This window comes from Dermochelys coriacea, chromosome 20, assembly GCF_009764565.3.
Source record: "Dermochelys coriacea isolate rDerCor1 chromosome 20, rDerCor1.pri.v4, whole genome shotgun sequence".
In the NCBI taxonomy this organism is placed as follows: Eukaryota; Metazoa; Chordata; order Testudines; family Dermochelyidae; genus Dermochelys; species Dermochelys coriacea.
This window is the reverse complement of record NC_050087.2, coordinates 6,456,299-6,472,258: the sequence shown is the minus strand read 5'-3', so window position 1 is coordinate 6,472,258 and position 15,960 is coordinate 6,456,299. Positions and strand designations below refer to the sequence as shown.

The 15,960-nt window shown below is 51.0% G+C and overlaps 1 protein-coding gene across 1 annotated transcript; it reads right to left on the bottom strand.

The window, feature by feature from the left end:
• Positions 1-1,676: 1,676 nt before the first annotated feature.
• On the bottom strand, positions 1,677-15,817 carry PRR13 (proline rich 13; the record flags this gene model as incomplete). The annotated part of the gene is made up of 4 exons (XM_038379314.2): positions 1,677-2,378; positions 9,790-10,181; positions 12,626-12,671; positions 15,674-15,817. Coding segments are annotated over 4 exons (630 nt in total), but the record flags the coding sequence as incomplete, so codon positions are not given.
• Between the last annotated feature and the right edge of the window lie 143 nt (positions 15,818-15,960).

Below are 15,960 nucleotides of genomic sequence, written 5' to 3'. Positions count from 1 at the left end.
TCATTGTCTGTATGAAATATTAATTTGTACCAACTTTACTAGTGTTTTTGATGTAGCCTGTTGTAAAACTAGGCAACTATCTAGAGGAGTTGATGTACCCCCTGGAAGACCTCTGTGTACCCCTGGGTTGAGAACCATTAGTCTAAGCCACTAGGACAGGGACCATCTTTTTGTTCTTCACCTAGCACAGTGGGGTCCTGGTCCAGGACCCCGACTCACCACAACACAAAGAAAAATAGCAACAATGTCATTTTTAAAGCTTTAAGTTTTTTCTGCACCCCTGAAGGCTAGAAACTTTTTTTAAAATGGAAGTTGAAATTCTCACCTAATCATGACTTCTGGAGCTAGGGCTTTAAGGGAAGAAAAAAAAAACAAAAAACAAAAAACCACACACCACACAAAACACTGGGAGATTTACCAACACTGGGAGGAGGGGGCAGATCCCAAACCAGAAGCTGCAGCCCATGGGAACATAGCACAAGCCCATAGAGGGGGGCACAAGCCCTGAGGGCAGACTGGGGTCTCACTCGCTTACAGCTCAGCCCAGAATAATAGCTTCAGCCTGGCACACTGACCATGATTCAGGAAGCAACCAGAGATATGGTGGGAGGTGGCAGGAAGTTTAATCTGATGCTTGGGCGACAGTTGCATTATTGGCTAATGGTGGGGATTGAACTGGGGCTCTCCAGAGCCGAAAGCACAAGCAGCTGCAAGTTGAACTAAAGAGTCAAGGTTCCTCAGGTAGGGCTGCAACTGTCCTTTGCAGATAGGGAACCTGAGAACACCCGCTGCCCAGCTGGTTAAATCTGCAATTAAAAGCAGGTGCCCCCCGTGGGGAAGGGTGCAGCAGATTCTGGGAAGCCACCAGCACCTTTGATACGCTGACTGCAGTTCAGTATTAAAACCAAAAAACTTTATTGGAGAAGCGATGAGTGGATACAAGAGGCAACTTCCACAGCCAGAGGGATTAAAATAAAGTATGCACGGGAGCACCATACAACAAGCCATCATGGCTAGTCCAGATCCATCTTGGTCCCCTCTGTGCCCATGTGCAGAGCTCGGGCTCCAAAACCATCCCAAAGATAGCCCTGAGCCATGTCACACAGCTCCACCTTGCAGCGCTGAGTCACCTTCTTCAGCACGAAGAGGCAGCCTACAGATACTACAGATCCCAGCAGCCCATGCTCCAGCCCAGCAATAGGGATCAGATCATGCTGAGACTTGTAGTCTTCTAAGGCTATACATTCAGGTTAGCAAGTGGGTATGGTTGCATTCTGTTTTGTTTTATAAAGTGTCAGCTAGGCTGTATTTAGGTAGCCCCCACACCTCCCACCAAGGGGAGCTCTTGGAATATTGGCCCCCACTTCCAACCCTTTCCTTCCAAGACCCTTGTCAAGGAGGAGGGGGAAGGGAAGAAAACTCACACTAAAATAAAACTCTTATAAAGTTATCCCTGTTCATGTACATTCATTTATGACATGAGATATTCAGAATTTTAATTCAGAGCTACTATTCCAAGCACTTCTGTGATTAGTTTTTATATAAACTATGTAGACTTTGTGTTTTTGTGATTAGTTATATTATATATATATATATATATATATATATATATATATATATATATATATATACATATACACACACACACACACACACACACACACACACACACACACACTACCTCCTCCCTCAGCCCCAAAAGGAACATCCCACCAGAAAAGGGACAACTGGGGGTAGATTTCTCCAAAGTCATTTAGATGCCCAACTTCCTTATGCCCTTGAAAACAAACCTGCCTCCCAGCCAGTCAGCAACATCCCCAGATTTCTGCAGGCCAGAACAAGCCAGGATATCAAGGATTGAAGGGAGCGGCTGGTGCAGATGCCTTGATTTGCGAGGGCTTATTCTGCCATTGCATCATGAACAGAGCGTAGGCTGTGAGTCAGGAGACTCCAATTTTTAAGTCCAGAAGGGACTTGTCATGAAAGCTCAGAGTCCCACCTGCAATATTGCTCCAGGGCTCCTGCATTTTAACACCTGGCCCCCAGTGCACCTGCTTTTAATGATAAGGTTACACCTCTGATTACACCAGTGCCCTCCATCACCGGATCAGTGACATCCAGATTAGCGAATGGCTCTCCGGGGCTCCCTGCTCTGTGCCACTGTCTTTCCTGGGGATTTTAGCCTCTGTCCCTAGCCCTGTTTATATAGGCTGTTAGGGAGGTGGCTGGCACCAGTCCAGTCAGCCAGTGGCTTGGTTGTAGCTGGGGAAGATCACTGTCTGGTCGGCGGCAGGAAGCATGCGTGGCTGGAAGGCGGAGGGAAGCCTCAGTCAGTCACTGCTGCTGCTGGAGGAGGAGGAGGATGACGATGACGAATGCTGCAGGAAAGGGGAGAGAAATCATGAGGCTTGGACCTCAGCCCAGGGGGTTGACAGGCTGTTGGCAAGTGAATGGCTGGGAGTAGAAAAGAGGGGGTAACAGGGTCCTGAGCTGCTGCCCATGGAAGCAGGGCTCAGCCCCCACAGGGGACCCCCTACCCATCCCACCAACCACTGCCACCCCACCCCCATGTCACAGGGTTTGTGCAGTTGGCGGGGAGGTCTTGGGTCTACTGCCAACCCCGTGCACCAACACCCACCCCTGCCACACACCTGTATCACAGGGGCTCCCCTGCCATGCCCAGAGGAGTTCCACTAACTGCATTGCCCCCTCCCCACACTGTAAAGTGGGGGGTTGTCTTAACCATGGAGACTAGGAACTAAGCCAAGACCCTCCAGACTAGGGTGACCAGATGTCCCATTTTTAAAGGGACAGTCCCATTTGGGGGGACTTTTTCTTATATAGGAGCCTATTACCCCCCACCCCCATCCCGTTTTTTCAGTTGCTATCTGGTCACCCTACTCCAGACTTGTAATGAGGAACCAGTGGCACTGGCTGCACTCAAACCACCATCCAGGAGGTGGAAGGGTCCCCGTCCCAAGCCCTGAGCGAGCCAGCTGCCCTCCCTGGCACAGTTCAGTGACAGATTTAATAATTTTATTAAGATAATGTTGAAGTAAAAAGAAAACGGTACAGAGTGTAGGCATAGAAGTTTCTGGTTATCAGGGAATAAGGTACAGATTATCAAGGGGTGTGAAGTTCAGTTTAGGAGCGGGTGGCATAAGGAATACATACTCTGCAATCTCCCCCATTGGGGGTAAAAGTTTAATGGATCAAAGTACAGACATTGAGATATGGGGGTATGTTGTCCATATAGTGGCTATGTTCAGGTGTGGAGTATAACGAGCGGATACGATATGAGGATGGATCTACCCTCATTTGGTGGGATTTCAGTGAGTGAGTTCAGTGAGTTTATGGTTCCAGTTCATATGGTCCAATGAAAAAAAAAAAAGTCTCAGTCCCTTTCCCATAGTTGATGCACGATGTTGTACCGGCTCACACCTCTTGGTACTGTCCGTGGCCGGTGATGCGTTCGATGTAGATGTCCCTGTACCATCAGATTGTGTCTGAGACCATGAGGCGCTGCATGAGCCGTGCATACCATCGACCGATCCTGCAGGTCCGCAGCACACGCTTGTTGCAATCAGGGCATCCGTCTGCACCTCGTAGCCCTTCGCTCTCAGAGTGTCTGCCAGGGAGGCATATTTTTCCAGCTTACGAGCTCGGGATTCATGGAAGGCCGGGGTCCTGTTCTCGAAGGAGACCATGATGTCGATGAGGATGATCTTTTTCTGGTCCTCGTCGGTGGCTACCACGTCAGGTCACAACTGGCTGTCTGTCCCAGGGATGGAGGAGTTCACAGCGACATCCCTCAGGCACAGTGTGATGGCTTTCACCAGGCAGTTCTGGATGGCGTTGCGACGCAGCTGCCAGGCTCTGGAGTGGGGCTTGCAGCTGCACAGGACGTGGGGCAGGGTCTCGGAGTAGCCACACTTCCTGCAACGCTTGTCTCGGTTCCCGTGGTGGACGGCTCTGTTGAGTGGGAAGCAGTTGACCCAGGCACGGTGGATGAACCACCAGTCGGCGAAACGGGTGAAGCTGCCCCCGGCGAGGAAGTGGTTGCTGGCGTCCCACTTGCTGATAAGTTCAAAGACTTTACCCTGGTACGGTTTACGCTTCAGGGTTTCCATGTACAACGAGTGGATGGCCGCCTACAGGGTCCTCTCCAACATGCCCCTGGCACTCGGGGTGACGATGGTGTTGTCGTCGGATCTGATCTGCGGCACCAGGACTCCCAGCTCCTGGCGCTCCTTGTGCCACTCCCAGCTGCAGCCGATGCGCTTCCCCAGGCGACACGTGGCATTGTGAGTGCGGGACCACAGCGAAGCGATGTTGCCACTGTCCCGTCCAAATTCATAGATTCATAGATACTAAGGTCAGAAGGGACCACTCTGATCATCTAGTCCGACCTCCTGCACAGCGCAGGCCACAGAATGTCACCCACCACTCCTATGAAAAACCTCACCCATGTCTGAGCTATTGAAGTCCTCAAATCACGGTTCAAAACTTCAAGGAGCAGAGAAGCCTCCCTCCAGTCAACCATGCCCCATGCTACAGAGGAAGGCGAAAAACCTCCAGGGCCTCTCCAATCTGCCCTGGAGGAAAATTCCTTCCCGACCCCAAATATGGCAATCAGCTAAACCCTGAGCATATGGGCAAGATTCACCAGCCAGATACCCAGGAAAGAATTTTCTATAGTAACTCAGATCCCATCCATCTAATATCCCATCTCAGGGGATTTGGCCTATTTACCCTGAATATTTAAAGATCAATTACTTACCAAAATCCCATTATCCCATCATACCATCTCCTCCATAAACTTATCGAGTAGAATCTTAAAACCAGATAGATCTTTTGCCCCCACTGCTTCCCTTGGAAGGTTATTCCAAAACTTCACTCCTCTGATGGTTAGAAACCTTCGTCTGATTTCAAGTCTAAACTTCCTGGTGGCCAGTTTATACCCATTTGTTCTTGTGTCCACATTGGTGCTGAGCTTAAATAATTCCTCTCCCTCTCCTATATTTATCCCTCTGATATATTTATAGAGAGCAATCATATCTCCCCTTAACCTTCTTTTAGTTAGGCTAAACAAGCCAAGCTCCTTAAGTCTCCTTTCATAAGACAAGTTTTCCATTCCTCGGATCATCCTAGTAGCCCTTCTCTGTACCTGCTCCAGTTTGAATTCATCCTTTTTAAACATGGGAGACCAGAACTGCACACAGTATTCTAGGTGAGGTCTCACCAGTGCCTTGTATAACGGTACTAAAACCTCCTTATCCCTACTGGAAATGCCTCTCCTGATGCATCCCAAAACCGCATTAGCTTTTTTCACAGCCATATCACATTGGCAGCTCATAGTCATCCTATGATCAACCAATACTCCAAGGTCCTTCTCCTCTTCCGTTACTTCTAATTGATGCGTCCCCAGCTTATAACTAAAATTCTTGTTATTAATCCCTAAATGCATAACCTTACACTTCTCACTATTAAATTTCATCCTATTACTATTACTCCAGTTTACAAGGTCATCCAGATCCTCCTGTATAATATCCCGATCCTTCTCCGAATTGGCAATACCTCCCAGCTTTGTATCATCTGCAAACTTTATTAGCACACTCCCACTTTTTGTGCCAAGGTCAGTAACAAAAAGATTAAATAAGATTGGTCCCAAAACCGATCCCTGAGGAACTCCACTGGTAACCTCCCTCCAACCTGACAGTTCGCCTTTCAGTAGGACCCGTTGCAGTCTCCCTGTAACCAATTCCTTATCCACCTTCTGATGTTCATATTGATCCCCATCTTCTCCAATTTAACTAATAATTCCCCATGTGGCACGGTATCAAATGCCTTACTGAAATCTAGGTAAATTAGATCCACTGCATTTCCTTTATCTAAAAAATCTGTTACTTTTTCAAAAAAGGAGATTAGATTGGTTTGGCACGATCTACCTTTTGTAAAACCATGTTGTATTTTGTCCCATTTACCATTGACTTCAATGTCCTTAACTAATTTCTCCTTCAAAATTTTTTCCAGGACCTTGCATACTACAGATGTCAAACTAACTGGCCTGTAGTTACCTGGATCACTTTTTTTCCCTTTCTTAAAAATAGGAACTATATTAGCAATTCTCCAATCATTCGGTACTATTCCTGAGTTTACAGATTCATTAAAAATTCTTGCTAATGGGCTTGCAATTTCAGGTGCCAATTCCTTTAATATTCTTGGATGAAGATTATCTGGGCCCCCCGATTTAGTCCCATTAAGCTGTTTCAGTTTCGCTTCTACCTCCGATATGGTAATATCTACCTCTATATCCTCCTTCCCATTTGTCATGCTACCATTATCCCCAAGATCCTCTTTAGCCTTATTAAAGACTGAGGCAAAGTATTTGTTTAGATATTGGGCCATGCCTAGATTATCTTTAACCTCCGCTCCATCCTCAGTGTTAAGCGGCCCCACTTCTTCCTTCTTAGTTTTCTTCTTATTTATATGGCTATAGAACCTTTTACTATTGGTTTTAATTCCCTTTGCAAGGTCCAACTCTACTCGACTTTTAGCCTCTCTGACTTTATCCCTACATGTTCTGACCTCAATTAGGTAGGTTTCCTTGCTGATCCCTCCCATCTTCCACTCCCTGTATGCTTTCTGCTTCTTCATAATCACCTCTCTAAGATGCTTGCTCATCCAGCTTGGTCTACAACTCCTTCCTATGAATTTTTTCCCCTTTCTTGGGATACAGGCTTCCGATAGCTTCTGCAGTTTTGATTTAAAGTAATCCCAGGCCTCAACTGCCTTTAGATCCATAAGTTCTTCAGTCCAATCCACTTCCCTAACCAATTGCCTTAATTTTTGAAAGTCAGCCCTTTTGAAATCAATCAAAAACCCTAGTTGCAGATTTATTTTTGTTAATCCTTCCATTTAGTTTGAACTGAATTAGCTCATGATCACTTGAGCCAAGATTGTCCCCTACAACCATTTCTTCTATGAGGTCCTCGCTACTCACCAAAATTAAATCTAAAATGGCATCCCCTCTAGTCGGTTCAGCAACTACTTGTTGAAGGAATCCATCAGCTATCGCATCTAGGAAAATCTGAGCCCTATTATTATTACTAGCACTGGTCCTCCAGTCTATATCTGGGAAGTTAAAGTCTCCCATGATCACGCAGTTTCCATTAGTATTTACTTTATTAAAGACATCAAAAAGGGCTCTATCCATAACCAAATTAGATCCCGGAGGTCTATAGCACACCCCAAGCACTATCATAGGAGAGGCTTTACTAGTTTTCTTCCCCAATGTAATTTTTGCCCAGACAGACTCTGTCTTATCCATTGCATTGCTTCTTATTTCTTTACATTCTAACTCATCGTTGATATACAATGCTACTCCACCCCCTTTACCTTTGTTTCTGTCTTTCCTAAACAGCACATACCCTTCAATACCTGTAGTCCAGTCATGACTACTATTCCACCATGTTTCTGTTATCCCTATAATATCTGGTTTCACTTCCTGCACCAGTAGCTCTAGTTCCTCCATTTTGTTACCTAGACTCCTCGCATTGGTGTATAAACATCTTAATTTTTGCTGTTTGGCCTCGCTCACATTTTGTACCCTATTAGGCACAGTCATTCTACAGCCATTATAACCTATTATTAAATTCGCCATCCAGAGAACCGCTCAGGAATCTGGTGGTGTCTTGGTTGGAGGGGGCTCTGCCGATCCACTTCTTTGTTGTGTCATGGAGGGCGTTTGCTGCGACGTTCCTTACCATGGCATCGGGACACATCAGCAGGCGGAAGGCGTGGGTGATCACCACAATGTCACACAGGTCACCCATGCAGGGGACACAGGCACCGCCATGCCTGTGGGCGATATAAACCAGCTCGTTGCTGGCTCTCTGGGGAAGAAACAGCCACTTCTTCACCAGCTGCCGGACGATCTTGTCTGCCTTGTTGAGGGGTACCTTCACCACGGCGGATCCCCTTAGGACGAAAGAGATGCGGGGGATCAGGAAGGTGTTCAGGGCGTTTATCTTCTGCCACGGTGCTAGCAGGGAGGCGTCAATCTTGGCGGCATCCTGTAAGATCTCCTGGATGGTGTCCTCGGGAGTCTGCAAGACACAGAAACCCGTCAGCGTGCCGATGTGCCGGTATGCCTGCCCCTCTGCCAGGGGGATGATGGGCTTGCCCTGGATCTGGAACCCTGTCGCCTGCACCGAGTCCCTTTTGCTGCCGTCGATGTGGAGAGATGCGCACTTCTTTGCATTGAAGCGGAGCCCCATCCAATCGGCAGCTCGACTGGTGGCATCTAGCATACGTTGGAGGTTCTCTGGGTCGTCTGCGGTCAGGACCAGGTCATTTGCATAAGCCAGGACGCTCACCCTCTCACCGTGGAGGTTGAAGCCATCTGTGTCATTGGAGATCGCTCGCAGCAACGGCTCCATGGCAAGGTTAAAGATGATGGGGCTGAGGGGACAGTCCTGTTTAACTCCGCTGAGATCCCGATCCGGAGCGGTCTCCCCTTCAACCGAGCAAATGGTTGTGCTGCATCCCTCATACACCTCTCGGATCACACGGAGGAAGTTCTCTGGCATCCCAAACTCCTGGAGCATGGCAAAGATGTGGTGGTGGGGCATGGACCCAAAGGCATTAGCCAGGTCGAGCCATGCTACTGTGCACTGCCTCCGCGCCCTTCTGGCCGTTTCAATGGTGGTTTGGAGGACAAAGTTGTGTTCATAGCAGCCCTCACAGGACATGAAGCCTTTCTGGGTGGAGCTGATGGCTCCCCCACTCACTGACCACTCAGTGATCCTCGATGCCAGGCAGCTGGCATAGAGCTTGTACATTGTGGAGCAGAGGGAGATGGGCCTCCAGTTGCTGGGGTCGTCCTGCTCACCCTTCTTGTACACTAGTACCGTCGTGGCCTTCTTCCAGGAGCTGGGAGTCCGGCAGAATCGCTTGCACTGGTTGAAGAGCGTGGCGAGGACCAGGCAGCAGGGACAAATTGCTGAACAGATGGAGGGCGGGGGGGACCCATGCACAGGTGCTGAGAAAAACCCCAACACACAAGCCTTCTCCTTTCCCTCCCCCAACTCAGCAAGTACCTCTTGTTGTAGGAGCACCAGTGATCTGTATGCTGTGTATAACTTGCTACTCAAAAGGTCTGTTTCCCCCCCCCCCCCCGTCTCCTCTCCCTCTTTGAATACCTTTCCCCCACCCCTCCCTCCTGGAATGCTTGTGGGATGAATAGGCTGCTAGATCAGAAGAGCTCCCAGGTAGACAAGGTATCTGGGACTCTGATTAGGCAGCGATCACACACCCAATGCATGGACACTGCCCGAGGTGGAGTGTGACCAACCAGATGCGGCCAAGTCATCTCTAGTCGCAGGCCATGAGGAGAAGGTCCTTAAAAGGGGAAGAGGCCAGTGCTCAGGAGTGCACTCACAAGATTGTACCTTCCGGGATGGCCCTTCCCGGGGACCGCCTGGCCAGTGGTCCGCTGCGTTGCGTTCCATCGTGCCTCGGGAAGACTTACCTTCATTGCACCATCCATGGCTGCACTGTGGAACACTTACCTTGAAGGATCCTGACCTCTCCAGTGCTGTGCCTGTCCTGGAAGCGTGAGTATGCGAGGCTTTTTTGAGCTTAGCTATTGGTATAATAAATGTGCTGCTTTCTGCCAAACTCTGGTGGGTCATTAGTCCTCCCTAAGCTTACTAGCTGGCCCACTTTTGGCTAACATCTCTGACCACCACGCCAGAATGCGCCCCCGCCCACCTCGCACCCACTGACCTTTCCATGCTTGGGCAGCTTGTGTGGCTTGTGCACCTTGTGAGCCTTCTTCATCTTCTTCGTCGCCTTCTTGTCCAGCACTCGTGTCCCGATGGCAACAGTCCCAGGCATCAGGGGGTTAATACCCATCCCCCCGGGCATGCCAGGAGCAGGTGGTGGATAGGGACCCAGAGGGCAGCCAGGCTGCTGGCTGGGGAAAGGGGGTTGAATGGGGTGGCCGGGGGGGTATGCAGGCTGCCCTGGAACCCCTGCTGGAGGGATGGGATAGGAGCCAGGGGGCGCTGTGCCTGGGGGAAAGGCAGGGTTCCCAGCAGGAGGGTAGGCAGGATTGGAACCAGGCGGGTACATGGGGTTGGGAGGGAAGGCCGCTCCAGGGTAGGCACCAGGCTGTCCTGGAAGGAGAATAAACCAGTGTCACAGTCAGCAAGAGAAGAGACACCCTGTGGAGCAATATCCTCCCCTCTAACACTGCCCTGCTCCCAGCCCCACCTTGCAGCGTCACTGGGGCTTCCCCACCTCAGTGTCCATCCCCCCCCCGTCCCCTCCTGTGACAGTGCAGGGGAGCAACACCAAGTGTTACAGGCTTGGCTGCTGCTCCCTAGCTTTGCCTCCCCGCTTTGCTGCTTTGGGGGGTGGGGGGGGAAGTCCCCTGGTTCCTGCAGGTGCAGTTGCCCCCTCTGGACTGCAGTGATGCCCACAAGTGGGTTGCCAGCAGGGGTAATTGACCAGGTCCTGGGGATCCAAGAGTACCAGCTGCAATTGCTTGAGCTAAAGGAACAGCACCATTGGCTTAGAAGACTCCAACCTCTGTACACATTTCCGCTACTAGTAGGGTACGGCCATAAGAATGGCCATACTGGCTCAGACCACTGGTCCAGCTAGCCCAGTATCCTGTCATCAGCGGCCAATCCCAGGTGCTCCAGAGGAAATGAACAGAACAGGGCAATTTATCTAGTGATCTATCACCTGTCATCCAGTCCTAGCTTCTGGCAGTCAGAGGCTAGGGACACACAGAGCATGGGGTGTGTCCCTGACCATCTTGGCCAATAGCCAGCGATGGACCTATTCTCCATGAACGTTTCATTCTTTTTTGAACCCACTTATACTTTTGGCCTTCACAACATCCCCCGGCAACAAACTCCACAGGCTGACTGTGCGTTGTGTGAAGCAGTACTTTCTTTTGTTCGTTTTAAACCTGCTGCCTAGTAATCTCATTGGGTAACCCCTGGTTCGTGTGTTATGGGACGGGATAAATAACACTTCCGTATTCACTTTCTCCACACCAGTCATGACTTTATAGCCTTCTATCATATCCCTCCTTAGTCATCTTAGTTTTTTGAATCTCTTCTCATATGGAAGCTGTACCATCCCCCTAAACATTTTTGTTGCCCTTCTCTGTACTTTTTCTACTTCTGATGTATCGGTTTTGAGGTGGGGTGACCAGAATTACACACAGTATTCCAGGGGTGGGTGTACCACAGTTTATCATAATGCCAATATGATATTTTCTGTCTCATTATGTATCCCTTGCCTAATGGTTCCTAATATTCAATTGGCTTTTTTGGCTGCCACTGCACATTGAGCAGATGTTTTCAGAAAACTATCCGCAATGACTTCCAGATTGCTTTCTTGAGTGGTAGCAGCTACTTTAAACCCCATCATTTTGCAGGTATAACTGGGATTTTTTGTTTTCCAGCATGCATTGCTTTGCATTTACCACCATTGAATTTCATGGGCCCCGTCACCCAGTTTCGTGAGATCCCTTTGTAATTGTTTGCAGTCAGTTTTGAACTTACCTATTGTGAGTAATTTTGGATCGTCTGCAAATTTGCCACTTCACTATTTACCCCTTTTTCCAGATCATTTATGAATACGTTGAACAGCATTGGTCCCAGCACAGATCCTTGGGGGACACTGCTATTTACCTCTCCCCACAGTAAAAACTGACCATTTATTCCTCCCCTTTCTTTTAACCAGTTACTGATCTATGAGAGGATCTGTCCCTTTATCCCACGACTGCCTTCTTTGCTTAAGAGCCTTTGGTGAAGGACCTTCTCAAAGGCCTTCTGAAAGTCCAAGTACACTACAGCCACCGGATCACCCGTGGCCACATATTTGTTGATTCCCTCAAAGAATTCTAATAGATTGGTGAGGCATGCTTTTTCTTGACAAAAGCCACATTGACTCTTCCCCAACATATCATGATTATCTATGCGTCTAACAATTCTGTTCTTTTCTATAGTTCCAGACAATCTGCCTACTATGAAGTTAGGCTCACCAGCCTGTAATTACCAGGATTGCCTCTGGAGCCTTTTTAAAAAAATAGTTACATTAGTTACCCTCTAGTCATCTGGTATAGAGGCTGATTTAAACAATAAGTTACATAGTTTAACTAGTAGTTCTGCAATTTCATATTTGAGTTCCTTCAGAACTCTTGGGTGAATCCCATCTGGTCCTGTTGATTGATTACTGTTTATTCCATAACTTCCTCTGTTGACACCGCTATCTGGGACAGTTTCTCAAATCTGTCACCAAAAAAGAATAGCTCAGGCATGGGAATCTCCCTCTCGTGCTCTGCAGTGGAAGACCGATGCAGAGTTAGCATGGGGCACATGCTGTGTCTGCATCCCACAGAACCTGCTACCAAAACCTCCAGCTTATTTCATGTGGACCACCCAAGCTGGGCTAGATTTGAACCTGCCGCTTTAGAGGCAAGAGGGAGCCCCGTACCCCTTCTTTCCCCTGTTGAGGCAAAGAACAGGGGAGCACCAGAGGGAAAGCCAGGGGAGCAGCTGAGAAACCTGCCAGACTTGCCATCACTCCTGTTGTCCCTCACCTGCGTTGGGATTCCACATGGTTAGAGAGGAGAAGTGTCCTGTCACCTGGAGGGAAAGACACACTGTTAGGCAAAGTGGGTAAGTATCACAGGGGAAGCATGGAGAAAACACCACCAGACGGGGACAACCTGCTCTTTGCATCCCTAACAGAGATCAGGGCCTGTCCTAGAGAGCCTGCTGTCTAACTAGACAAAGGATGGAAGAGGAGACCAGAGAGGCGCAGTGCTTTGCCCTAGGCCACCTTTGCAGAGCCAGGAGCAAAACCCAGGTCTCCTGGCTGCCAGCCCAATGCTCTAGCCACCAGGCCCCATGTCCTCATCAAGAGGCAGCTCAGACTGGTGACTGATTTTCCATCCCTCCTGGGAGGAGAAGTCCACAACCCCCACCCTCCCGGTCTCCTCTCCTGCTGTCCTGCAGCGTGTGTACCCATGCAAATGAGCAGAGGAACAAAGAGGATCACAGGAGGAAGCAGCTGCTGTAACCATCTAGCCAAGCAGGTGTGGCTTGGAGCAATGCATACAGCCCAAGCTCCGCCAACTCTGGTTCTGGGGACTCGGAGCCAATGTAACTCTCCCACCAGTGCACACCCCCTCACAGACAGAGGCACTGAGACGCCTACACAGGAGAGGCCGCTGGGTTATTTCAGAGCTCCCCCACCCTGAACTGCTTGACAGGCACCCCCACATCTTCCTGCTTCCACTGCTCCAGCCCCATCACCTCCCCGGCTTCCTCTGCCATCCCCCAACACTGCACCCTACATGCCCTCCAAACTCCTGCACCACCCTCTGCAAACTCAACTTAATCTCCGATTCAAGCCATCAGCTCCCCTCCCCACCCCTTTGCGCTAGGTGCTGTCCACCCCCAGACAGCCCCCTGCCCCAAAGACCTTACAATCAAGGCCACAGCTCCAATAGTGTTAAACCAGCTCTGGGCAAGGAAACCCCCCATGCAGTATCTGAAACCCAAACCTCTAGTGTTCTTTTCCTCTCTCCCCAGACACTGCTCGGCAACAGTCACCGTGAAACAAGAATTTACAGCTGGATTGAGATGGGGGAAGGGGTCCCCTATGCAGACCCAGAGACTCCCCCCCACTCCTCAGTATCAGACTAACTCCAGACTTCCTTTGGATCAACCGCCTTTCCTCGGAGGAGCATGGGAAAGCAGACACTCCAGCCACCCTTAGCCCTCCCACATGAGGGGCAATTATAGTCAGCACTCAGCTCTGTATCTGCACCTGGTGCATTGTGTGTGCGCATGTGGAGGGGGGCGGGGGTTTGGTGTAGAAGACACATTCAGGGGACAATGCTTTGCTACAAGAAATGAGCCTAATGCAGCCACAGCTCCCATTCCAACACCGTCCCTCCCGCTCCTGCAACACACAAAGCCACACAGAGATCTGCACAGAAAGAACAACAACAATTCAGGCTAGTCAAATCGATTCAGAGCAAAGTGAAACCGACCCAGCCCATCCCAGCCACCCTCCCAAGCAGAGCTGGGTCCAAGGCCAGGCAGCACAAAGTGACTCAGCTAGATTGCCCCACCCTTGAGATCTCATCAGTTTTTAAAGTTCAGGAGCAGGGAGCAGCTCAGGGACACCCCTCCCCATGCCCTGCAGCACAGGGCAGCCAGCCATTGCTTAATTTGTGCTGAAAGAGATGCTGGGCTACAAACTGCCAAGCCATTTTTTTTTTTTACATTCATAACTGATTCAACAAACTCAGAGGTGCCAGGGCTACAAACTGCCAAGCCCAGAGATACCAGGGCTCAGCCCTGGCACAAATTAAGCACTGGGCACAGCTGTGTTGCCGCACAGAAGTGACCAGCTCTCTCTCATGAAGGTTGGCAGCTCAGCCAAAGAGCTGATGGGGGAAGCAGAGGGTCAGTCACCCATACAAACTGCAACCCATTGAGGATCCACAGAGTTACGATACCCCAAGCCAAGCCTCACACCCACCCCTCTGAAAATTCAGGGGGTAGTGGGAAAGCGGCCCCCAAGAGGTCTGTAGCCAGAGCAGAAGTAGTCTAGCTACCTACAACAGATGAGAATAAGATTTGGGGTGTGCAGATTACTGGGACAGAAGTGGGGTGTGCATGGGATGGGGGGCAGACAGAGGGGTATACATGGGGGTTGCACAGCAGAGCATGCACCAGAGGTGGATAGACAGACAGAAGGGTGTGCAGGGTGGATGCAGAGGGGGACGGACAGACAGAGGGGTGTGCAAGGGGGATATACAGAGGGGCATTCATGGGAGAGGGACAAACAGAAGGGTGTGCAGGGGGGATGCACAGAGGGACAGAGAGACTGACAGCTGAGTGGGGGAGGACACAAGGAGGGGCACACATGGGGCAGGGATGGACAGGCAGAGGGGCGTGCGGGGGGATACACGGCGGGGAGGGACGGACAGACTGACAGGGATGTGCGGGGGGGATACATAGGTAGGGATGGATGGACAGAGGGATGTGCACAGACAGGGGTGTGCAGGGGGGATGCACGGATAGAGGGACGGGTGTGTAGGGGGGCAGGGACGGACAGAGGGGTGTGCGGGGTGGGAAGGATGGACAGACAGACAGCTGTGCAGAGAGGGACATGCGAGGGGAGGGAGGGACAGACAGAGGGGTGTGCAAGGGGGATGCACAGACAGACAGGGATGGGTGAGAGGGATGGGAGGACAAGGGTGTGGGGGGGAGGAAAGGACAGAAGCGGGGCAGGGATGGACAGGGGGACAGACAGAGGGGGGTGCAGGGGGGACACACAGGGAAGAGGGACAGAGGGGGGTGCAGGGGGGACAGACGAGGGGACACACAGGGAAGAGGGACAGAGGGGGGTGCAGGGGGGACAGACGAGGGGACACACAGGGAAGAGGGACAGAGGGGGGTGCAGGGGGGACACACAGGGAAGAGGGACAGAGGGGGGTGCAGGGGGATGCACAGACAGGGAGAGGGACTGACAGCTGTGGGGGGGACATGCAGGGAGGGGGGACGGACAGACAGACAGGGGGATACACGGCGGGGGGGGGGGAGGGACAGACAGACAAAGCCGCCATCACCTTGGCACCAGGTGGCTCCGCTCCCGAGCTGCCCAGCTCTGCCCCGCCGGCTTCCTGGAAGCGCTGGTGTCCCCGGCCCGCCCGGCCGGCCCCATTGGCTGGCGCCGGCCCGGGGCGGCCCGCACTGGCTGGCCCCGCTGTCCGTCACCCCCGAGCCGCGCGGGCGGGAGGTGGCCGCTGGCTCCGCTTACAAGGGCCGGGGCCGCCCCCGCCCCGGGCGTGGGGGGAGGGGCAGGTTCGCAGCTGGCCCCGCCGGGAGCAGGGACCCGCTACACGTGGGGGTGGGG